General features: G+C 37.9%; 1 protein-coding gene and 5 gene segments (V, D, J or C); 5 read left to right on the top strand and 1 right to left on the bottom strand.

Moving 5' to 3' along the window:
- Nucleotides 1–3,722: 3,722 nt before the first annotated feature.
- Nucleotides 3,723–13,782, bottom strand: LOC125261281. The gene is made up of 4 exons (XM_048179876.1): nt 13,693–13,782; nt 13,237–13,360; nt 11,700–11,895; nt 3,723–10,264 (listed from the first exon to the last, which is right to left on the bottom strand). The coding sequence occupies exon 4, from the start codon at nt 9,288–9,290 to the stop codon at nt 4,569–4,571; it is 4,722 nt and encodes a 1,573-aa protein (XP_048035833.1). The 5' UTR covers nt 9,291–10,264; nt 11,700–11,895; nt 13,237–13,360; nt 13,693–13,782; the 3' UTR covers nt 3,723–4,568.
- Nucleotides 13,783–16,224: 2,442 nt separating this feature from the next.
- Nucleotides 16,225–17,466, top strand: LOC125261301. The segment is given in 2 exon segments: nt 16,225–16,942; nt 17,025–17,466. Coding segments are annotated over 2 exon segments (390 nt in total).
- A 733-nt stretch (nt 17,467–18,199) lies between these two features.
- On the top strand, nt 18,200–18,833 carry LOC125261302. The segment is given in 2 exon segments: nt 18,200–18,239; nt 18,438–18,833. Coding segments are annotated over 2 exon segments (354 nt in total).
- Nucleotides 18,834–19,463: 630 nt separating this feature from the next.
- Nucleotides 19,464–19,936, top strand: LOC125261277. The segment is given in 2 exon segments: nt 19,464–19,503; nt 19,608–19,936. Coding segments are annotated over 2 exon segments (369 nt in total).
- Nucleotides 19,937–19,966: 30 nt separating this feature from the next.
- On the top strand, nt 19,967–20,649 carry LOC125261276. The segment is given in 2 exon segments: nt 19,967–20,180; nt 20,252–20,649. Coding segments are annotated over 2 exon segments (438 nt in total).
- A 2,540-nt stretch (nt 20,650–23,189) lies between these two features.
- LOC125261275 lies at nt 23,190–23,573 on the top strand. The segment is given in 1 exon segment: nt 23,190–23,573. A coding segment is annotated over 1 exon segment (384 nt).
- The last annotated feature ends 2,670 nt before the right edge of the window (nt 23,574–26,243 follow it).

Below are 26,243 nucleotides of genomic sequence, written 5' to 3'. Positions count from 1 at the left end.
ACTAAATTTTCTCAGTATGTTCCACACCATCGGCCTCGTCTGCTTTTTTTTCGGCCAATTCGACATGTTGAATCAGCATCAATCCATCGGGCTATCTAATAATTCTGATTGGCTGTTCAGCTACTGCCACCTGCTGGTACGGAAAGGCATTTCATCTTACGCAGGCGCAGAATGGATGTGCTACTTGGCCTGTCGTCTGTCGAGCGTCGGTTTGGTGTGTCAGGCCAACTTTGGACCCAGACGCTGCCGACTTGAGCCAACCCCACAGTCTGCTTTCGTCGCCACTAGTTTGTTGGCGTTGGCTTGGTGAGTTCCTGCCTTCAGAAAGACTTCATCCTTAATAGAGAGTGCAGGCTTACTGTCATTCTCTGTTTTTTTTTTTTTTTAAATAGAGTCTGGCCAAGATTGTCTTTGCTCATGTTCCAGTTGGTTTCAAAGTCCTGAGTTGTATGTAGAGTTGTTAAGTGGCTGGTGATCTTTTCTTTAATGTGAATGTGACTTGTACAAGGAATAAACAGTGAGGGTCTTCCATTTTAGCATACATCTTTACTGCATTCTCAGGATTCCCCTCAGGAAAGACTTTGACAAAACATATTTTGGAGCAAGATTTTGTGGAAATGCCATGACAAACATCAATGCAAAGGGAGCTCACCTCTTGTGTTGTTGGAATTTCTCCTGCATCCTCCCCGCCATGCTGTAATGGAGGGCTTTGGGTTTTGGGTGCCCATGATGGTGGACCAGGATGCAAAGCTGAGTTATGACTTTCACTGTTGCACTCATCACACTTTAGAATGGCTTTGCATTGATGAGCAAAATGTGATGATGATGAGCAGCACCTGAAGCAGATCCCTTGCTCTTTCAGGTAAGCTTTCCGCTCTTCGATTGTCTTCAATCTGAAGCCTCGACATTTCCTTAAAGGGTGGGGTTTATTGTGGATGGGACAGGTAAGGTATATGGCAGTTTTTCAACAATGGGCCTAAAGCCGCAAACAGTGTCTAATTAGGCTAAGCCTGGTAGATATCTTCTTTGGCTGAGAGCAGCTCCATTAAAAGATATTTCCTGTCATACAGTTCCTCAAACTCTGCTGCTGCTTCTAATATATCTGCTTCTGTGCAAGCACTTGTAGCGTCACACATCTCATGAACCCATTTCCTGACATGGTGTAATCTAACTCCTATCTTTGTCAGGAACACACACAAAGCAGCAAACACACGCTCACACATACAGCTTCTGAAGACAAAGAAGCTGGTGACAACGCTGGCTAGCGTCTATTTATAGTTTCAGTGATGTACTGTGCTACATTATCATACTCAGACAATCACCGATAGGCTGTTTCATAATGGACATTTTCTTCAAAATATGTGCATGTGTGGTTCATGTATTCCCTATGTTGTGTGTATTCCCTTATGAGGAAAAGTGCTTATATGTCATATTAAATAATGTTTTTTGAAAATGTTAAAATGATGGGTAGGGTTGGGGGTAGGAATAAGGGATAAAATATACAGTTTGTACAGTATAAAATCGTTGCCGTAAAATGTCTATGGAATGTCCCTATAAAATATGAAAAAGCGTGTGTGTGTGTGTTTATATTTAAATTGGCTTTCAGAAAGCTGTGTACACTGAGGAATATTCACAATAGACTAAAAGGTTCAACAACTAGCCCCATTCTCCCCTATGTGTATTTTCTTATGATACTATATGAGTTGATTTAATTGATTTTGTCGGTTCTTAATTGACTGATGTAACAAATGAAAAACTGAGACAGACGCTAACCGCTAATGCATGTGCCATAATTAGCCAAACCCAAATGCTGACTGTGACACCAATAGGTTTGAGACTGTATCCACTAAACAATTAAAACAGAGCTGCGTGAGGTCCGCTTGCATCTTTCTCATTATTAAATTTCAGATCGCACCAATGAAAGTGCAGTCTTCGGTCTGTCTGTGTGTCTCTCGCAGTATTAGGCCATAGGAGCGTTCCGTGTCCCACCCTGCTCTCGGGCTAAATAAGCGTGCACGCACACAGGCCGTTTGAAGTGGAAGTGTAGGGATCGATAGGCCGATGCATTAGCTCCCCATGCTGCCAGCACTGGGCTCCTGAAGGTCAGAGCCGCCAAGGGCAACACCAGGGGGCTGCACTGATGTTTTTCCCCAAACTGCAGCACGGCAACAAACAAAAGCCCCTCAACTTTCGCCTGGTGGTTTGATTATTGTTTATAGATACAGTGAGGAAGAAAAGCATGGCCTGGAGGCAGCATAATTATTTACAGCTGAAAACTCATATCATTATCAGCATGCCTCTAATTGCCAGAAGTAATATCAATGTTAGTTGATTAAATGAGAGCTTTTTGAGCTCTCTTCTTCTGTAAGATGCACAGAAATTGCTTTTTTTAACTTTGGCATATGGAGTGGCATTTCATCAGACTGCAGCTGTTCAATTAGCCATTTTTTTTTCTCTGTTTCATCTATAAACTGTGTTTAATTGATTTTTTTTTTTTTTTTTTTTTTTTTTTTTTACTTCAGTGCCTTTGGCCCGTGCATTCAAGGTCACTCAAACAAAACAGTTCGGCAAAATAAAACCTTCTCTCTCTGCGATAATGCTCCATTAAACATTGGTGCAAATGAATGCAAAGATAATCAAACCTTGTTTCAGAGTCTGGCAGGACAAGCCTGGTGTGGGTGTGGGTGCACGTGCAGCGGCACTGTAGGAGGTATAGCCTGATGCTGAATTTCAGTGATTGATTAAGCAAATGTTTGTTTGGCCTGCACCAGCCCCTTCCACCATCAAAATGTCACAATATTTTATCATATTTTTAAGCTTGTAATAAAGATGAAGCTATAAATAACATAGCTCATATCAGGGAAAAATACATAAACCTGAAGGCTAATTTATTATTCATGTTTAGATTACTCAAATGTGAAAGCTGCAACATTACACCATGTTGAAATATATCAAATCTCATATCTGTATGCATTTCAACTATATCAGTTCAAGCTCTGATGTAAGCAAGGGCATCATGGGGAATAAATATATTGGTCCTGACACAAAACAATGGGTTAGCAGTAGTTAATTTTGTCAGCTATTTTTTTATTTATTTATTTTTTTTTTAGTCTTAGTCTTGCATTTCGTCAGAAGTTGCTCTTTCACCAAAAAAGCACAAATCAACAGAATATTGATCCGTGGTTTATTTTACATCATCTATATACAGATTTATTAAAGGCTATCAATTATAAGCAAAATAAACACAAAAGACTTTAGATATAGCCTACACTCGTCCTGTCTACATTAAGAAAACTGGTAAAACAAAAACCTGCTTTCAAATATTATAACAGAGAAATTCCTAAAAGTAATTCCAATAATTCTAAGTTGCATTAATGTTTCTCTGTTAAACAACGGCAAAAAAGGCCGTACATATTGCCACACAGAGGTTGCGTAAGTACAATCAGCAACCACATTTGCAAACAAGTTAGATCTAAGACAGAACACAGACTGACTGAATGACACTTAATTTAAGCAGAATACCTCATGGAGATCGCTGAACTCCAGCTTTACAGAAGTATGTCAATTATATATATATATATTTCCAGTTTTTTGCACTGTAAAATGACAACAACAACAATACAAACATGAGAAAAGATTAACTATTAAAAAGCTGTTAAAAGAATGGACTCATTTATTAAGGAGATGTGATGTGTGTAGTAAAGAAACAGGCAGAGAAGAACTAAATTTGTAGTTGCTTTTAGTAAGGGAAAAATAATTCAATGTAACAAAACACCAATGATACAATAAGCAGTGAACCAAACATACATCCAAAACAAACAAATACCTATTTACAAATTATGTACAAAAGTAAAATAAACGATAACAAAGCGAGGGACGAGAGCGGTGCTAAAACAAAAAAAATCAATAAAACAAAACAAGTTAACTAAACCCCAACAAATTCTAAACTAATCAAAAGAAAGCAAGGAAAATAACATCTTCAGTGTAGAACACCGCTATCTACACTAACTAACAAACATAAATACATAAATTGGCACCCGCTCCTAAACTAGTGTGTTTAAACAACTTTACTCTACGTGTTGCGAGGTGTAAGTCACGTGACATACTAACCTGGTCCCATCACTATGTATCGGAGAAGGACTTGAACAAACTCTGACAAATCAAGAGTCGAGTCACGCCATAATCACAGTATCAGTAGTAGGGCATGATGAACACAGTTTCAAGTGAAGAAAACACACAATAAACAAATCAAACTAAACAAGAGCAAAAACACGACAGCAAACGCAGGAGAGCAAACAAAACAAAGCAAACGCTTCTCCCGCGCTCGTGTCGCATCCGGGTCTTTATACGCGCCCACTAGCGTCTCATTGGTTCTCGGGATGTCGCGAGACTCCGATGACTGGCCGCGACGTCATCCAATTACGGGACCTGTAACAAGTGACAGTGAAGGAGAGAGAGAGAGAGAGAGAGAGAGAGAGAGAGACGCTACGGGACGTAACACCCCCACCCTTAAAAAACAAACATACACATGTTTGATAGAACCAACCTATACCAGTAGGTACTCTTCCTTAGACCCGAGACAGAGCGTCTGCCACGACATTATCTGTACCCTTCTTGTACCGGATCTCAAGATTGTAGTTCTGAAAAATAAGGGACCACCTCATCAACCTTTGGTTCTGGTTACGCATACGTGAAATAAAAGTTAAAGGGTTGTGGTCTGTATAAACAGTCACAGGAAATACAGAAGAACCAACGTAAACCTCGAAGTGTTGGATTGCCAACAGCAAAGCCAAAGCCTCCTTCTCTATCGTTGAATAGTTCCGTTGACTTCTATTAAACTTCTTAGAGAAATAACAGACCGGGTGATCGATTCCATCCTTATCCTCTTGTATGAGTACGGCACCAGCTCCTAAATCACTCGCATCCACCTCCAGTTTGAACGCCAAGGAGAAATTTGGAGCAGACAGAACAGGCTTACTACACAGCAACACTTTAATATTTTCAAATGCTGTTTGACAATCAGTTGACCAGACAAAATGTTCTGAAGGACTGAGTAAAGTAGTTAATGGTGCAGCAACGGAGGAGAAATTGCGACAAAAACACCGATAGAAACCGGCCATGCCCAGGAATCTACGTAGCTCACGTCGGGTCTTAGGTACTGGAAAGTCATTTATCGCTGAAATTTTGGCCATCACCGGACGTACTTGACCATACCCCACCTGCTTACCAAGGTAAGTCACTGTAGCCTTACCGATTTCACACTTGGAGAAATTCAAAGTCAATGAAGCCTCCTGCAAATGCTTGAACACAGTCTCTAAAAGAGATACATGCTCACTCCAACTCTGTGAATAAACCACAATATCATCAAGATAAGCGTTACAATTCGGGACATCAGCAAGAACCAAATTAACCAGTCTCTGAAAAGTGGCTGCGGCATTTCGCAGGCCGAACGCCATAACCCTGTACTGAAGAAAACAATCTGGTGTTACAAAAGCTGAAATTTCAGATGCTCTGGGCGTTAATGGAACTTGCCAATATCCCTTGAGCAAATCCAGCTTACTCACAAATTTGGCGGAACCAACGCTGTCAACACAGTCCTCTATCCGTGGCATCGGGAAACAATCAGGGACAGTTACAGCATTGACACGTCGGTAGTCTGTACAAAAGCGTGCGGTACCATCTGACTTTTGTACCAAAAGACATGGCGAACTCCATGCACTAAGACTAGGACTGGCTAAACCTTTCTCTAATAGATACTGAGTTTCCTTCTTCATTGCAGCTCTTTTAATAAAGTTAACTCTATAAGGATGCTGCTTAATCGGCTGGGCCTCCCCTACATTGATATCATGCTGTAAAACATTGGTTAGTGTAGGAGTGTCCCCCAGTATAGAAGAAAAATTGCTAAGGAGTTTAATGATATCATCCCTCTGATCGGTATTAAGATGTGCCAAGAAACTTGACAGATTGGCTAGGGTTTCAGAATTAGACAATCTAGCAGATAACAATGGGGTATCTAACTCCAATAAGCCTTCCGCATTGTCTTGATCGTCAGCAAATGAGCTCTTGTCACATGCCACACCTACTGGACGGACACAATCGTCTTCCTTCTCCTTAGGTGACTCCCTGTCATCTCTGGTATGGTAAGCTTTTAACATATTGATATGACATACCCGTTTCTGACGTCTCCTATCTGGTGTACGCAATACATAATCTGTCTCTCCTCTCTTCTCCAAGATCTCATAAGGCCCTGAAAACCGTGCAGTTAATGCAGACCCTGGAACGGGAAGTAGAACCAGCACCTGATCGCCAACTGCAAAAGATCTGTTGACAGCAGATTTATCATACCACATTTTCATCTTGCCTTGAGCTTTAGCCAATGTCTCACGAGCCAGCATACATGATTTCTGAAGTTGATCACGGAATTTGCTAACATAGTCTAACACGTTTGTTTTCTTAGAGTCCTCAATGCCTAACATCCTCTCTTTTAGGACTTTCAATGGTCCTCTAACAGTATGGCCAAAGACCAGCTCTGATGGGCTGAACTTGAGGGACTCCTGCACTGTTTCACGAATTGAAAATAAAAGCAAGGGAACACCTTCATCCCACTCGGACCCTGTCTCGAGGCAGTATTTCCTAAGCATTGCTTTTAAAGTCTGATGGAACCTCTCCAAGGACCCCTGACTTTCTGGGTGATAGGCACTGGCTATGCGATGTGTAATATTGAGTGACTTAAAAACTTGAGCACACAACTTAGACAGAAAATTAGTCCCCTGATCAGTCTGGACAATTCTTGGTAAACCAAATGTGGTAAAAAACTTTGTTAAAACTTTAACGACTGCTCGGGATGTGATTTTGCGTAGTGGAATTGCTTCCGGGTATCTGGTAGCTGAACACATAATAGTCAATAAAAACTGATTACCAGATTTGGTCTTTGGCAAAGGACCAACACAATCCACAATCACATGTTCAAAAGGTTCGCCTATGACGGGAATTGGAATTAAAGGGGCTGGTGGAATCACCTGGTTTGGCTTTCCAGCATACTGGCAAACATGACAAGTCTTGCAGTACTTTACAACGTCACGCTTCAAACCGTACCAAAAGAAATGCTGTAAAACACGATTGTATGTTTTCGTCACCCCTAAGTGTCCGGAGAGCAGATGATCGTGCGCCAACGACAATACCTGTTGACGAAAAATGGAAGGAACCACCACCTGATAAACAACGTTCCACTCATCCTCGACAGCATTATTTTTATGCCACTTCCGCACCAGCAGTCCATCTCTCACTAAAAATGAGACATTGTTAAGTGCAGGTTTCTCAGCCAGTTTAAAACATTTCACAAGTGAAATATCATTCTTCTGAGCTTCAATTAGCTTTTCACGAGTTACCGTCAATATTAATGGGTCGCTTACGACAACCTCATTCCCCTGATCACTGACATGAGACTCATCTGCAAGACTTCCCTCAGCCTCTTGATCTGCACATAAGAAAGAGTCAAATAAAGACACACCACCATCTTTCTTTGATTGAGCACGTGTGATGACGCAAGCAGTAAATGCACTTGGATATTTCTGTGCCAAATCATCAGAGCTATGCTCTGTCAGAGTATCAACTACCTCAAGTGAAGGTACCACCTTCCCTCCGGCCAAATCGTTACCCAAAATGAAGGATACCCCTTTCACTGGTAAAGCAGGGCGTACTCCTACCTCCACAAAACCGGACACCAAGTCTGTCTGCAGATGGATACGATGAACCGGGACTCTCATGACCTCCATGCTGAAACTCTGTACGAGTCTATTAGATCCAACTGATGTCTGATCTGAAAAAGGCAAAACATCTGCACACACAAATGACTGGGCAGCGCCCGTGTCTCTTAACACCCGCACTTCTACCTGATCTTCCTCCTTACCTGATAATGATACGTAACCTTTAGAAAGAAATGGTACATAAACACTGTCAACCTCACCTTGAATCTGTTCAAGATGTGCACCCGGATCAATGGCATTCACAAATGCAACCTCTTTTGTTTGGGTCTGCTGCTTACGCTTCAGAGTCAAACAATCCGCTATAACATGTCCCTTCTTATGACAGTAAAAACACTCCCGCATTTCTTTGGGCTTCTCGCCATTTAACTTGGGTTGCTGAACTTTCGTCGGCACCCTAAAAAAGGACTTTTCAATGCTTGCTGGCTGAAAAACATTTCGGTGTGTGAGCACAAACTCATCCGCTAACACTGCTGCCTGAGATAAAGTTGTTACTTTCTGTTCATTCAAATACAGCACCATTCTCTCTGGAAGACACTGTTTAAAATCTTCTAGTAGCATAAGCTCTCTAAGCGATGTGAAATCATCCACCTTACTAGAAGCGCACCACCTATCAAAAAGGATTCCCTTGTCTCGGGCAAATTCGACGTACGTTTGACTGGCGTTTTTTCTACGAGTACGAAATTGCTGCCTATAGGCCTCTGGGACTAATTCATAAGCTTTAAGTACAGCTAGCTTAACCACCTCATACTTAAGACTGTCTTCTAAAGACAAGGTTGAATAAACTTCTAAAGCTTTCCCAGCTAATTTACATTGCAACAACAATGACCATACCTCTTTTGGCCAACCCAAAGAAGTTGCAATTCTTTCGAAAGCGTTAAAATAGCTATCCACTTCCGTTTCACGAAAACTTGGCACTAAGGCAATATGTTTGCCAACATCAAAAGTGGCTGAAGTCGAATTAGCTGAATTGTCACTTACCGATGAAGAGTTCTGTGGAACAGAGGAAACCGCAGCAGCCTTCGCCGCCTCGATGTCCAACTGTCGAAGCTTAACCTCCTTATCGGCTTCAATTTCGAGCTTGCGCACCTGTAGACGCAGATCTAGTTCTGCTTGGCGGGATTGTGCTCTTTCTCGAGCTTCCATACGGAGCCGTTCAATCCGCACTCTCAACTGCGCCTCCCCTGTTGACCTGGGAGAGACTGGTGAAAAAGGTTCAAAAGGTGGAAGAGTTGCCCCAACGGTAGCCTCCGCCTCCGCTGTGACTAACTCGCCCTCACCTTCACCTACCTTCCCAGCATTCTGCTCCATGCCCGCAAGATCTGCCCCTCGGTCTACCACCGGCAAGCTTAACACTCCAGAGTCAATTAAGCAGTCAATCAATTCAGCTTTAATTTTCTTTTTTAAAGTTTGCTTTGGAATCGCAATTTGGAAGTGGTTAGCTATAATTAACAACTCATCTTTTCTGCACTTCTCAATCACCTCTAATGAGGGATTATTAACAAAGCTCTGCAAGTTAAACGCCATCAAAACTCATCAACATATGCCACGAGACCAAATTTGCTCAACCTGCATTCACACAAAATTCTGCCTGTAACCACACACACCTTATTCCTTAACAAAGGAGACAGCATCGCTTTGGGACGAGCCCCCAATTATGTTACGTCCCCCTGGCGTCTAGAGGATATGGAGACGTAACATGAGAAAAGATTAACTATTAAAAAGCTGTTAAAAGAATGGACTCATTTATTAAGGAGATGTGATGTGTGTAGTAAAGAAACAGGCAGAGAAGAACTAAATTTGTAGTTGCTTTTAGTAAGGGAAAAATAATTCAATGTAACAAAACACCAATGATACAATAAGCAGTGAACCAAACATACATCCAAAACAAACAAATACCTATTTACAAATTATGTACAAAAGTAAAATAAACGATAACAAAGCGAGGGACGAGAGCGGTGCTAAAACAAAAAAAATCAATAAAACAAAACAAGTTAACTAAACCCCAACAAATTCTAAACTAATCAAAAGAAAGCAAGGAAAATAACATCTTCAGTGTAGAACACCGCTATCTACACTAACTAACAAACATAAATACATAAATTGGCACCCGCTCCTAAACTAGTGTGTTTAAACAACTTTACTCTACGTGTTGCGAGGTGTAAGTCACGTGACATACTAACCTGGTCCCATCACTATGTATCGGAGAAGGACTTGAACAAACTCTGACAAATCAAGAGTCGAGTCACGCCATAATCACAGTATCAGTAGTAGGGCATGATGAACACAGTTTCAAGTGAAGAAAACACACAATAAACAAATCAAACTAAACAAGAGCAAAAACACGACAGCAAACGCAGGAGAGCAAACAAAACAAAGCAAACGCTTCTCCCGCGCTCGTGTCGCATCCGGGTCTTTATACGCGCCCACTAGCGTCTCATTGGTTCTCGGGATGTCGCGAGACTCCGATGACTGGCCGCGACGTCATCCAATTACGGGACCTGTAACAAGTGACAGTGAAGGAGAGAGAGAGAGAGAGAGAGAGAGAGAGAGAGACGCTACGGGACGTAACATTTGAATGGTTTAAAGATATACCCGAATTATGGTCGTCTGCCCTCTTCCATTCCTGAGAAAATCGCTTTTAAAGTTTTTTGCCGTTTTTTTGATATATTTCAAAATCTATTGCATTTAAAGGGATAAACTATTTATTTTACAGCTTAATTTGACCAATTTTTTATATATATATGCTATTAAACCAGACTGAAGCTCAAATTATTTTAAAGTATTTATTTGAATTAATATTTTATAAGGCACTTTTACAAAGATTTACTAAAATCAGAAAGATTGAACAGAGGTGCTACATTTTTGCTTGAGAGAGAGGGTGTGTGTGTGTGTGTGTGTGTGTGTGTGTGTGTGTGCGAGTGAGAGAGAGAGAGAGAGAAAGTGAGAGAGGCAGAGAGACAAGCAAAGAGAGAACAAATAATGCTAGCCTATGCAATCATATCTTTGTGTAGGCTAGTTGACAATAACAGTTTAACAAATTCATAACGGAGATACCAGCGCGCGCTAGTCTGACAGGAGGATGGCTGGACCAATCGCGTGCCTGTCAGTCAAAACGGGGCTTCCCATTGATAAAAATCAGCGTTTAAGTCAGTGTGTTTACATTTCTAAGCTTTTTGATTGGTTCTATACAACGTGTAACACCATATTTGGAGAGCAGAGATAGTGACGTTTCAGGGGATACCGGGAAATGTGACGAGAGGAGTTGAGAAGTTCATTTCCAGCGAATTTAGTAAAACCATGTCAAATTTAATAGCCATTTAAATACCTTTACTCAATTATCTGGACTACGAATCTTTGGGAGATTATTTTTGAAAGTCTGTTCTTTGAAATTTGCTTAAAAAAAAAAAAAATCGATTTGTTTCATTATTTTTCCACTTTATCGGCCCATATCTTAAAATAGAACGTTGCGACTTCCGACTCATTTCGCCAGAGCGGGTCACATATTAGAAAAGCTTTCCAGCGCTGGAGAGACCTAAGTGGAAAGGTCTGAAAACGGACGCTAAGGTTGCACTGATTCTGCTCCATATGCAAGTAATGTAGATTTTGCTATGTTTCACAGAACCAAAATAGGCTGCTGTTGTAATGTTAGCTATAGTAACAAGACAGTTTTGAGTGTCATTGTTTGTCTGGAGCTGGTGTGCTGCTGGTGAATCTTGCTTGTATATTAATTTTTTGTTCTTCTTTGTTGTTCATTTGTTATCCACTCTTGCATTGCGTGTTTGTGCATTTTGGGGTCGGAGAAATGAAGGGAGGGGAGTGTTTGTTTGGATTGATTTCAAATATCAACAGTCTTTAACAATGTTTCTCAGAAATTGCTTACTGCACCTTTAAGGGGTAGTTACAAAAGCTTGATAAAGTAAAACACACACATACCTTCAAGCCTCCTTTAAAGCCTGCAGTGAATTCAGTGAGGTATAGGTGTATTTTCGGCGTAAGGTAGGCGTCAGTACAAACAGTGTACCCACGAGGCACTGCTCGCACCATGGGCATCACCTCACTGGAAAGAGACACCTGAGTGAAACCAAGACGCTTTGCCAAAGACCCCACAGCCTTCTCATGAGCCGCCCATCTGAAACACACACAGTCAGAAATTATAAATACAATTTCAATAAATATGATCAGATGTCTCAGTGTGTTTTAATTATTTTGCTGTTTGATATAATGCCACATTGGGCATTAGGAAATTTAATCTCCACACCAATTACCGGGCTCGGTGCACACCACTTTCACTCCCTCTTTATACCAAGTCATGAGTACTCTCATGAGTACTTCTGTCATTCTCACACAGATGAATAAGTCTCGTCAACATTTTGACACTCAGGTATACTCTCTTGACACTGAATTGTGAGTTCTCACACCTTGCAGTGTTTATGTTTACCTGTGTTTAGTAGTTGTTGCAGATGAGTCAGCATACTAGCAGACCAACAGGCCCCCTGTTTGCATATATTTCAATCTCAATTGTTTAAACAAATTCGACTGTCTCACTCCTTATATAATCTCAGGTGGTGTAATAACATTATAGTGAGGGGTGAGAAAGTGGAAGTGGTAAAGAATTTTAAATATTTAGGTGTGATTATTGACAATAATATGACTTTTTAAAAACTAAAAACTGTAGGGAGAGTAAAATATAATCTTAAGCAATTTAAATTTATTTGAAATCAAATAAGCAATGAAGCAGCAAAGTTATATATGCACTCGATGATACGGTCACCAACAGGCAAACTCTACTATTATGAATCTTTTGCATAGTCTTTATATCAAACAGAGTATTAGACAGGAAAACAAAATTGTATCACCACTGTAAAATTATTCTAAAATAATCTTTTAACTTTTGAAAATGTTATAATTATGGCATAACACATTATACTACTGTATCTTCAATAGGTGACTGTTACATTAAATTTAGATTTAAAAAAATGTGGTAGATAAGTTGTCTCGGTTAAAACCATACAATATTGAAATTCCATGTTGAGTACTATTAGCGAGTGCAATACTCTAAAAATGCTTAAATGAAATTAAAATCACACTAAAAATAGCTGAAAGAAACCCAGTCACATGATCATTAGTTAGAGATGCTGTGCTTTGTGTCTACTGATACACACTGCTTTCTCAGCCACCCAGAGACTGAGGTTAAAATTTAGCTTTAAAGGGTTAGTTCATCCAAAAATGACATTTCTGTCTTTATGCACTCATCCTCATGTCATTCCAAACCCGTAAGACCTTCGTTCATCTTCGGAACACAAATTAAGATATTTTTGATGAAATCCAAGAGTAATCCCCATAGAAAGCAATGTAATTACCGTCATTAAAGGTCCATGTGACTACAGTAGTTCAACGTTAATGTTAGCCAGCGTTCTGATGTACAGACATGTATTGAATACATAAGATAAATATAATGATCTATACAAACGTGTAAGAATGCAGTAGCAGCACCGCTAGACTTCTGATGCCTTTGGATTGCACACGTCTCAAATCCTGCTCAACACGTTGAAGATCCAACTCACGCCACACCTCCAGACTTTCTCCTGTACTGCCTGAGAGAGGCACAGAGATTCCATGCTTAGATTTCATCGGATGACGTTAGAGATTCTTTTTGGAGACTGGATATACCAACAAAACTAGTTTCAAACAGCTACATACAATGTTAGTCAAGGTTTCTTACACTCTAAGTTAGCTTTAATGGCCATTTTACACTCTCTCAGATCAGAATTTCAGATCAAGTAGTTTTTGCAGCTCAGTTTCAATAATTGCCCTTCTGCACTGAGGAGAACTAACAATGCATACAGTATATTGTGACAATTATTTTTGATAAAGTCCTTTAGCTTTTAAATGAGGTATGTGCAGTAGATGTTGACATGTTGTTCACCTGTTACTATTCGTTTGGGCTCGTTTCTGGGAAGCTGACAGGAATCTTGTCTGAGAATAACCCTCTCCTCCACTTCAATAACCTCCTCTTTCAAAACTCTGGTGAAGTAATGCGCCGTCATGACGTAGTATTGTGGCGCATGCGCATGATTAAATTTGTTCAAGTTGGAAGTTTTTCTAATTCATTGTTGTAGTTAGACTGTAAGTTTACAGAACTTGACTCATTCACCTAACTGAAATTCAATTATTTTATAGTTTAGTCTGATTAAAATTAAATGTATTTTAACTGAATATGAAATTCAAATTATTTTTAGATCTGTTAAACTTTTGCTTGCAATTAAATAGGTTTAATCAACTTAGAACAACAATGATATTATAAGTATTATACAGATATGTAAAGTACAGCACTGTTGCATTAAGTATCACAATACAGCACTCCGTAAAAAAAAAAAAAAAAAAAAAAAAAAAATTATGTCAAATATTATGTAGAAAACTGACACTAGTCGAGTTTAGAGCAGGAGCTGGTGATAAAATTTCAACAATAAGTTGTACAGGATTATACACTGTATAAGCAAGTGTTTTGAAATTCAGAAAAATAAATTTCAAGTGTATTAATGCACACAGTATTTATTAAAGACTAAGCACATTTAAAATACATTAACAAATGTCATCTTGGACAACACACTTAAGTTGAAATTAAAATAAATTATTTTTCATGTGCTTTAATATAAGTCAATACATCAGAATAAGTTTACTTATTTAAAACACTATAAGTCATAATTAGGTAAAAATTAAGTGCATTTTTAAAAAGTGCTCTTAAGCATGTTTAGAAATATTGTCATGAAAGTGTACTTTCTTCAAGTACAACTTAATAAGTCATTATTACAAAGTGCATTTTTAAAAAAGTGTTAATAAATATTGTCATTAAAGTGTACTTTCTTTAAGTAAAACTTAATTTGACATTATTACAAAGTGCATTTTTAAAAAGTGCACTTAAGCATGATAATAAATATTGTCATTAAAGTGTACTTTATTTAAGTACAACTTAATTAGACATTATTACAAAGTGTATTTTTAAAAAGTGCACTCAAGCGTGTTAGTAAATATTGTCATTTAAGTGTACTTTCTTTAAGTACAACTTAATTTGACATTATTACAAAGGGCATTTTTAAAAAGTGCACTTAAGCGTGTTAATAAATATTTTCATTAAAGTGTACTTTCTTTAAGTACAACTTAATTTGACATTATTACAAAGTGCATTTTTAAAAAGTGCACTTAAGCATGATAATAAATATTGTCATTAAAGTATATTCTATTTAAGTACACTTAAGTGGCCTTTAATTTTAATTATATTGTATTATCTGCAAGTGCACTTTTTAAAAAAGTATACTAAGTACACACAAAGTACACTTTCAATACAATTAAGTGCACTTCTTTTTCACAAGGGACACCATCTACGATAAATCGTTACACCCCAAATACTTATAGTAATTTAAAAATGTGGTAGCATTGGATCTGGACAAGAAGGATAACTCTGGGAGTTGGAAGGGGTGTGTCGCGATTCTGCCTTCTCACATCGCGATACAGGTTCGTGGACCTGCGTATCGCGATTTCGGTTTCATATCGCATATCGTTACAGCCCTACTAGAGAGAGAGAAACGAATGCTTTCTTCAGTAACAGTAACAGGTGTTGCAGAATAACTCTTGTATCGTCCTGAAAGATGATGCTGTTTGTTTTTATTTTGCTCTTTTCCCTCGCAGGTATGAATTCTGTTCCAGTCTGTCAGGATTTTTTGTTTATTACTTGCTTGTCCCTTTTTCCCCCTTTTAAGTTCATTTTTTTAACAAGCTAAATTTTTATTTTTCTTTCTGCAGGTGATATTTTTGGTAATATCATCACGCCGCTTCAAACTAAAGTATATAGAACAGAAAAGGACATTATATCCCTGTCGTGCAACTACTCCTCTGCAGTGAGTCTATACTGGTATCGCCAATATCCAAGATCGGCACCTGAATTTCTCTTCGTTATTCATCATGCTACTGGGAAAGTTTTACACCAGTCTGAAGTCGTTGATTTAGATCCTCGATTCTCTGGAAAACTGAATAAGGAGAAACTCCATACGTATCTCGAAATCTCTTCTGCCAAAGTGACAGACTCAGCGATGTACTACTGTGCCCTGGAGCCCACAGTTACAGGAAAACAAACTACACTGTACAAAAACCACCAGCTCAATTCACTAAAACACTACAGTATTCATTGTGCTTCTTCTCTCTCTAGTTAGCAGCGGTCGGACCTGCTTGAAGCTGGTGGTCACACACTTTCTCCACTGCTTTCTAACAGTGAAATCCTAAAAACATAAACTATGCCCAACTCCAAAATCCTAATTTAACCTAATTAAGAAAAAAATAGTGAGAGTAGTAACACTAGCAGTAGTCTGTGAGATTAGATTGCCATCTGGTGGGCTTGTAAAATAGAAGCTGTTAGCGATTCACTTATTTATTTATTTATTTTTTCTTTGTTTAATCTTTAAAAGCTGTTTCTAATTTCAAAATTAGTCAAATTGATTTCCAGCTGGTGAATTTTGCTCTTTTGAGAGATCAAATGTTCTATAGGCTAAACAGTGTATCTTTTATTGTTTTAGTTAATTGAGGTATAGAACATTGGGTCATACTTGAAATTAGTGTCCAGTTCTCACTATACTACAACTTAAGACTCAATTAACTTCTATTTACTGCTTATTAATAGTTAGTAAAGTAGTTGTTAAGTTTAGGTATTAGGTAAGATTAAGGGATGTAGAACATAATTATGAAGAATAAGGCATTAATATGTGCTTTTTATGTATTATAGTAATAGCCATATGCATGCAAATAAGCTACTAGTTAATAGTGAGAATTGCACCCTAAACTAAAGTGTTACTGAATATTAATTCATCAATAACCTTTTGCCATCTAACTAAACCAATATGCCAATTTCTGTTGGATCTGAAGAGTTGTTCTGGTGCAACTGCAAGGAAAAAGCATAGAAAGAACATATCAAACACAACTGAATGGAGATTTTGTTTAATTTCTCATTTGCTTAAGTGGTTTTGTGTTTAAAAATGTCTGTAATTTATTAAAGAATTATGTCAAGAGGCGGAGCTTAACACAGGCCTGTCAAACACAAACTAGTTCAGCATCACAGATCACTGAGAGAAGCAGGAACCTGTTCATCATGTTCACTTGTGCACTTATATTGCTGACTTTAACTCAAGGTAAAACCTTACTTGTGCTGTATAATTACCTCACACAATATTATCATTTTAAATATGCTCCTTTTACACCTTTTTTATGTAGGTATCAGAGCTAAAGAGGTCATCACTCCATACAGTGATGCAGCATTTGCCACTGAGACCGAGAGTGTGAAACTCTCTTGTAACTACAGCGGTTCTGTTGATAGTCTTCTCTGGTATCGACAATATGAAGGTTCACCACCACAGTTCCTCATACTGGATTATTCAGGATACGTTACTCAAGCTACTCCTCCAGTTCCTGGAATATCCATCAGTCATAGAAAAGAAGACAAAAGTGTGGATCTGATCATCTCCTCTGCTGCAGTATCAGACTCTGCTCTGTATTACTGTGCTCTGAAGCCCACAGTCACAGGAAACACAAGAACACTGTACAAAAACCTGAAAAAAATATAAAGTCACAAACTTGCAATGATGTCTAGCCATCAAACACAAGGCATGCATTTAGAATATATAATTGTGCTATCGAATTACTATTTGATTATTAATTTATTCTGAACTTTGTATTCAAAAATATGCCAAATTCAGATGTTGAATAAAATGCATTGGTAATGTTCATGAATTTTAAAACGAAATGATTAAACAAGATTACTTTAAAATTGCTAGTGATGGAAAAATCACAATTTATTCTGAAACAAACTGTCATATTGTCATTTTCTTTCACAGTCTTTCCCATTAAAGGCAATATAGTTTAAACCAGGGAAAACATTTATGAAATTCTGAAACAAAAGTTACCAATTATCATAAATTCATGTCCACTATTTAGTAGGAGAAAATTCGCAATTATTTAGTCTCCAATATGAATGCATCAGTTTTGTGATAAATGTAAATGTTTGTCATCTGCCACTAAGGGGTGAAGTTACAACAAAATCTATAAATGCAAATGAGTGAAAGACTATTTACTTTTGAAAAGCTAATGGTATTTTTCCCTACACACAGAATAAAGAGGGCAGAATAATCAAAGATATCAAACACACAAAGAGACTCTGAGCTATATATAACAGATCAAGTGCAACAGATCAAGAAAAAATCCTATTAATTGACAGTTATCTCAGTTTTAATGTGACAAGACAGAAGTTGGTTTGAATATGAGAAACTCAAACCACACCCACATTTACAGACAATATACTGTAGCTGCACAAACCACTCTCCATTACAATCATACATTTACCTTTCAGTTTAAAATCATAAAGCATACAGTTTATTAGTAAATTTCCCACCATGGAGAGATGTATTCTGCTGCTTCTTATAACAGTACCAGGTAAAGTGCACTTCATTTATCAACACTAGACTAAAATATATTGAGGATTCAAAGTGTTATTTATGCACATACTTATTAAGTAAATAATGCTGACATATTTTGTTAATTTTCAATGTTGTTTATTCTTAGCACTGTTACTGTAACAACAGAAAGGACAGTGTTTTAATTAAACTTTTATTAAATATAATTCTCTTGCAGGTATATTTGCTGACAGCATTAAACCAAAAGACAAGGAAAATATAATCAGGACAGAAGGAGAGTCTGTGACACTGAGCTGTACATATGATGCAAGCAGCAATAATGTTATGCTTTACTGGTACAGACAGTATCCAAACAGAGAACCTCAGTATTTACTGCGCAAAGGTGCTGGATCGTGGCGCAATAGTGAGGATATACCAGATCCTCACTTTCAGTCGACTACACCCAAATCATCGACTGAACTCATTATTAACAGTGTGACTCTGTCAGATTCAGCTCTCTATTATTGTGCTCTAAGAGTTGGAGCCCAGTGATACAAAGTCTATGTGAAGCTGTACAAAAACTGAAAATTATTTTTCACTTTGATCTCAAGCCACATCAAACCCACAATCTATAATTCACACAATATAATTACACTTGTGGAAACACCTGTGTGTGGTTACAGACTGAAATTTAGTTCAAAAAATAACAAACTGGAGGCAAACTGAAAAAACAAACAAACAAACAAACAAACAACAAAAAAACATACTGTATGTACATATTCTACTAGAAAATTCCTGAAAGGCTCTGTGAATAATAGGATATGGTAACACCAGTTAAAATTTAACTGAGATTAATTAAATAATGTATAATGATTCCATTAGTGCTATAAAAAGTTTTTTTGTGTTCTTGCAGGTGATTCATAAATTATAAACTGCTCCATCATTTGACTGACTTTGCCTGTAAAAATGAGTCAAATCAAGTCAAATCAAATGTATAAGCAATTTATACCTGTTTCTAGTGTCACTTTTACAAATGTCACATCAACTGTCCAAACTACAGTGTTGTTTGAATAATAAACTTAAAGTTTATTCATAATAATAATAATAATAATAATAATAATATCACTCATACAGCAGATTATTTGAATATGAAGACTGTAGCTTTAAGAGGAGCTGGAGAAATCCTCTGCTAGACAATGAATGAAGGTTTACTTCAGAAACACTTTGTCCTGCAGATCAACTGAACTAAAACATCGTCCTAAAAATGATCCTTTTGGTTTTGGTTTTGCTTTGTTCCATAACATGTGAGTATAGTTTATCCCAAATGTGACAGGATTTCTTATTTGCTGTCTGTTCTGTTGTAGCATGTGAAATGTTTAAGTTTAACTTTAATTGTATCTTCCTGCAGGTGTCAGTTTTGGGAATGACATCACACCAGTCCAAACTGAGATGTTTGGGATGGAGGGGAAGAATATAACTCTGTCCTGTAGCTACTCCTCAGCAGTCAGTCTGCAGTGGTATCTCCAGTATCCCAACTCAGCTCCTGAATACCTTTTAGTCATATTTCATGGAACAGGAAAAGTTTCTCAAAAATCCAAAATTTTAGATCTAGATCCTCGATTTTCTGGAAAACTGAATAAAAACAAAACTCATGTGGATCTGATCATCTCCTCTGCTAAAGTGACAGACTCAGCGATGTACTACTGTGCCCTGGTGCCCACAGTCACAGGAAACTGAATAATACTGAGCAAAAACTGGAGCAAAGAGCATAAAACACATCATATCCCAGTTTAACTACATTAAACATTTGAGAAATTATATCAACTTGAAAAATAACAAGTGCAAGATAATTTGTCAGAAGGCGGAGCTTAACACAGAAACACATTAGTTCAGTGATCAGCATCACATACAGCATCACTCAGGCAAGCAGCATCTACCATCATGTTCACTTGTGTCCTGATATTGCTGACTTTAACAGAAGGTAAAATCTTACATGTATCATTACATCATCATATCTCATTTTAAACATGCTGAAATAGGTTTTTGTTGTAGGTAACAGAGCTAAAGAGGTCATCACTCCATACAGTGATGCAGCATTTGCCACTGAGACCGAGAGTGTGAAACTCTCTTGTAACTACAGCGGTTCTGTTGATAGTCTTCACTGGTATCGACAATATGCAGGTTCACCACCACAGTTCCTCATACTGGAATCCTATGGAACAGTTACTCCCGCTAATCCTCCAGTTCCTGGAATATCCATCAGTCACAGAAAAGAGGACAAACGTGTGTATCTGATCATCTCCTCTGCTGCAGTATCAGACTCTGCTCTGTATTACTGTGCTCTGAGGCCCACAGTCACAGGAAACACAAGAACACTGTACAAAAATACTGTACTGATGTTAGTCTTACAGTCAGATGTTGTCAAAAACAACACATCTCCATACAGGTAACAGTTTGATTCTGATGTTGCATTCAAATTCATATAAATATATACATTTTCTGGCTGGTTAGTATTTTTGTAAGTTCAAGCATTGTTATATTCTAATTATTGTATGAGAGTTTTTCAATGAACATTGATGGAATAACAAACTATAATCTGTGTGTGTCATCATGTTTGAAGAAATATAAATAAATAAGGTCAGCATTTATCATCCATCATCTTTTTCAGATTCACAAATGATTTATTCTTTTTAGACTTGTGGACGTTGTGAATAAATGTAATAAATGTTTGTCACATGACTACTAGGGGGTGCTGTGTGTGTACATTAAACATTTCAGAGAGGACAACCAACTGTATCTGTAATGAATTCACATGTGAAAGAAACAACAGAAGACGGTCCTTTTGCCTTCTGAATATATCTTGCTTAAGTGTCGTGAAAATAAATAATGCCACATTGCTAATAATTCTAATGGTCTAAACAGGCTTCATATCCTCAACGCAAAGTATAATTCCTTGAAATATAAATCAGACATGTTTCCCAAAAGAATTGTGAAATTTACTGAAATCAATGATTTTGTTTGGTTGTTCATTAGGTTTTCCTCACAAAATGCACTTGGTCAATAATTTATAAAGATATCAGTCAACATACCATAACAAGATATGGCATTAGACTGTAATAATGATACAGGCACAAACCCCACTATCAAATATTGAATATTTTAACTCTCTGACTCTAACAGTAAATAGCCTATATTATGTTTAGCCTCTATTTATTCAACAAGATGCATATTTTTTTTTTTTTTTTTTTTGAGATATTCATTGACTGAAGGCACAATCATCTCAGGTTTCATTAAGGAAAGACAGAGAAGGTGGTCTAAATAAACCACACCCACATGAAAGCTTCACAATAGGCTTCTACAATCATACATTTACTGTTCAGCTTCAGTTTATAAATCCAGTAAATCTTCTCAACATGGAGAGATGCTTTTTGCATCATGCAAAGACATCTTTGTCTATTTGTAAGTGTTGTGGAGTTTGCAGCGCGTTTGTCTTTTTGCAAGTGTTGTGGAGTTTGCAGCGCATGTGTTGTCAAACTGATGAAGATGTTTCTTTATTTGCTGGTGTTTTTTCTATTTGCATGTGTTTTCTTCATTTGCAGCGCGTTGAGCTCTCTCGGCCACCGTAGTTTTGTGTTTAATTATAAGGGTATTTGTTTAAACTTTGTACAGTACTTTGGCCAACAGCTTTTTTATGTGCTTTATAAATAAATAAATGACTTACTGACTTAAAAATAAAGGTTTGCTGTTACGTGTCAAAGTAACATCCACATGGTTGGCAGGACCCAAGGTTTCCCAGCAGAACATTGCTCAAAGCATCACACTGCCTCTGTTGGCTTGGCTTCTTCCCATTGTGCATCCTGGTGCCATGTGTTTCCCATGTAAGTGACGCACATGCACCCGGCTATCCACATGATTTAAAAGAAAACGTGAATGATCAGACCAGGCCACTTTCTTCCATTGCTCCGTGGTCCAGATCTGATGCTCACGTGTCCACTGTTGGCTCTTCTGGCGGTGGACAGGGGTCAGCATGGGCACCCTGACTGGTCTGCGGCTCCATACGCAACAAACTGTGATGCACTGTGTATTCTGACACCTTTCCATCAAAATCAGCTTTAACTTCTTGAGCAATTTGAGCTCCAGTAGCTCGTCTGTTGGATCAGATCACACGGACCAGCCTTCGCTCCCCATGTGGATCAATGAGCCTCGGCCGCCCATGACCCTGTCGCCGGTTCACCACTGTTCCTTCCTTGGTCCACTTTTGATAGATACTGACCACTGTAGACCGGGAACACCCCACAAGAGCTGCAGTTTTGGAGATGCTCTGACCCAGTCATCTAGCCATCACAATTTGGCCCTTGTCAAACTCACTCAAATCCTTACGCTTGTCCATTTTCCTGCTTCTAACACATCAACTTTGAGGACAAAATGTTCATTTGCTGCCTAATATATCCCACACACTAACAGGTGCCGAGATGAAGAGATAATCATATTCACTTCAGTGTCAGTGCTCATAATGTTATGCCTGATCAGTGTATGTCAGCTACATTACTTTAGACCCTTGGAGATCACAAGAACATCAACCTTTGAGTTTGTAACAGCCCTATGTCGAGTCTATAGCATCTGGTGACACCTGCCAGAGACGTCACTGCACTGTGATTGGGTGTTGAAAGCACTGGCTGGGAGCTTCAGTTGTCTGAAGGAGGCTGTTATGGCAGTTCTGCAAAGCTCAGTGAGGAAACCATCATTCGAAACAATGTCTTTCTATTTGTTACTAATTTTAATGGCCTTCATCGGTAAGATTTCTTTTCTTTACCTATATGCATTTACTTTCCATGTTAGCAGTGCAAATTTGATGCTAACTTTAGTTGCTTTGCAACAGTTAATGAACTGAATTGAATCAACACTGAACTAAACTGAGCTGAATAATGCTTTACAGCTGAAATTAAATTCATAATTGATTCAGTAACACTGTTGATGTGACTTGCTTTAAATGACTAATTCAACATTCTTCTCAGGCACCAGTACACAAGACAGCATTACTCCAACATCTCCTGCTGCCCATGCAAAGGTCAATGAAAAAGTGACCATTTCTTGTAAATACCAGTACACTTTGTCAATGAATAATCTCCAGTGGTATCGACAATACCCAAACTCTGAGCCGGAATTCCTGATTCTAATCATGGAGTCGGGACAAAAGCAGAACGCTACACCTCCTCACCCTCGGCTCACAGCCTCAGTTCATAAAGAAAGCAAGATGGTGAATCTGGAAATGTTCCCTGCAGATGTGAAGGATTCTGCCTTGTATTACTGTGCACTGCAGCCCACAGTGGCAGGAAACACCATGTACACCATACAAAAACCTGCTCAAAGCTAAACGGCTTAGATGTTAGAAACCATGAGACCAGAGAGTCTGCACACACACCACTAGAGGGCGTGTGCATAAAGTTGAAATGTTGCACTGTCAAACACTTTAGACTACACAGAAACAAATCATCAAGGGATTGTGAACAGAAGCAGGATGAGGAGATCACTAGTACTAATTTTCATCGCTACATCAGGTATTTAATATAAAATGTATATAAATATTTCATATGAATGTATAATTTCAAAGCTTAAAGGTGGTATAGAGGATGTTTTCGTCGAGTGAGTTTTTGAAATGATCGTTTGAAATGATACACATTTTACGACTAGCTAAAACATTCTGACTGTGCTCAACATACAGCGATAGTTTCCTGCTCCTGAAGCAGATTTATATACTTTCACATGGAATTTGAACACCGACTGTAATCGCAGACTGAACGCAACTGGCTCTGACTGGACGCGTTTGAGCGCGATCAGTCATAAGTATCAATTTACATTCATAATCGGCCTTACAATCGTTAAGCCGCGCACACACTTAGTGGATTCATTATGTCGGACTCACCTCATAATCTGCAGTTGTTACTCCTGTCTCCTGACAAAAACATTGCATGCGGCGCATGTAGTGTGGAAAGTTACTAGAGCGCGCAGCTGCGCGTCTCTCACAAGGAACGTCATGGCAGTGATTGACAAGCCAGAGGGCCAATCCGCGCACGTCTCTCACAATGGCAGTGATTGACAAGCCAGAGGGCCAATCGTTTACGCGATGATCGCGTAAACGATTGGCTGAAGTTTTTAAGGCCCTACCTCGTGCACAGATGATGTATATTAATAATATTCCTTTCAGTGCACCTAATAAATAGTCTTTTATCACTTAGTAAAGACAGTTTCAAGTAATACTGCAAAAATGTATAAAACAAAACATCCTCTTTACCACCTTTAATAAGACTTAATTTATATTTATTAAAGCTTTTACATAACACTTTTTATTTCTTTTTCAGTTGTTCTTGGTGATTGCATTGGACCAGATGAGGCTGTTATTATTAGAAATGAAACTGACCGGGTCACATTAAGTTGCTCATATGAAACAAACAGTGAATATGTTTATCTTTATTGGTATAGACAGTTTCCTAACAGTGAGCCATAGTATTTACTGTGGAAAGGTGCTCGATCAAGAGATGGTGAGAGTAATATACCAGATCCTCATTTTGAATCATCTACAACCAGAACGTCCACTAAACTGATTATCAAAGCAGCTGCTCTGAAAGATTCAGCTCTCTATTACTGTGCTCTTTGGAAAGACACAGTGATACAAAATTACTGAGAAGCTGTACAAAAACATGCATACTTTGAACTCAAAAACGTCAAAGTATAAACCAAACCCAGACAAATTATCTGCCATAACCATTACTGTATGTGGGAACACCTGCAACTGATACAGTAGCCAAAACCGAGATTAATAGATTTAATGAAGCAGCATCTATATTGTGAACACAACAGTGATGAAATGCAGAACGTGTATCCAGATATTGCTATATAATATCTAAATATTAACCAAAATCTTGCTCTGCTGCTGCAGTGAGCAAGTAAGATATGCTGCTGCTGTACAATATAACATATATGAATTACCTGTAGCAGATCTATACAAGTGGAGCTGGGGAAGGTGGAGGGTTATTAATGTAACTACTTTTTTTTTTTTTTTTTTACATAAACTAACAATGAAAAGTAATTCTAAAGCATTAATCTTAGTTAATATTAATTTCAGCATTTACCAAAACATTATTAAAAAACTAAATTTGAATCTGTCAATATTATTTAATGGATCTGAGCTAACATGAACTACAATGAATAGTTGTATTTTTGTTCAAGTTAACAACAAATGGATTGCTCTTTTTTATGTTAGTTAATGCATTAACTAATGCTGACTAATGGGATCTTATTGTAAAGTGTTACCTTTTTAAAATGTTTTAAATCCATTCATTATTTAGCGATGAAAATCGACTGACCAAAGTTAATTAATTGCCAGTATTGTGTTAGATTAAAATGAGGTAGAGAATCATTACCAAAGACCATCTGTTTGGGTGTTTGTGTATTTTTAAGAGAGGTCAAAATTTATTACCTCAATTGTTTCTCTGTTCATTTCTCACTTTGTGAACAGGGTAAGTAATAAATCTGACAATGAAATTCAGAAACACAAGCAGAGATGTTAATTTCACACAGACCAGAACACTTTTTAAAATATTTCATGCATGCAAATTATATCTGTGCCCTCACTGCAGGATTTATCCACCAATGAGTTCATTTTGTTGAACTGCAACATTAGGATCATTTGAGCATCAATGGTTCCCAGTATGTACATCGTTGTGTCAAGAGGTGGCGCTCTTTGATTAGTTTGTCTTGGCTTGAATTTGACTTGTTTTCTGTTGATGAATGGAATCACTTCACAGTCACTCTTTGTAAGAACATCAACCAACATGTATCTTACTGTCTTTGTAATTTTGATTCTTCATATAGGTGAGTTTTGATTAATTTCTCAGAATTAATGACTTCAATTAAACAAGGATTATATTGATCAAAATTGCTTTTAATGTAGATTGATCAGTAAATATACTTTTTATTTTAAGTCTTGTTTGTTTCATTTTATTTTACTGTTTCTCGTAGGTAACATCCTGACAAACATGATAAC

This window comes from Megalobrama amblycephala, unplaced genomic scaffold (assembly GCF_018812025.1).
Source record: "Megalobrama amblycephala isolate DHTTF-2021 unplaced genomic scaffold, ASM1881202v1 scaffold385, whole genome shotgun sequence".
NCBI lineage: Eukaryota > Metazoa > Chordata > Actinopteri > Cypriniformes > Xenocyprididae > Megalobrama > Megalobrama amblycephala.
The sequence above is the reverse complement of the archived record's forward strand: the minus strand, read 5'-3'. Positions and strand labels throughout refer to the sequence as shown.

Excerpts from the sequence above, each read along its gene's own strand:
- LOC125261281 (XM_048179876.1), bottom strand. The coding sequence starts at position 9,290 with ATGGCGTTTAACTTGCAGAGCTTTGTTAATAATCCCTCATTAGAGGTG.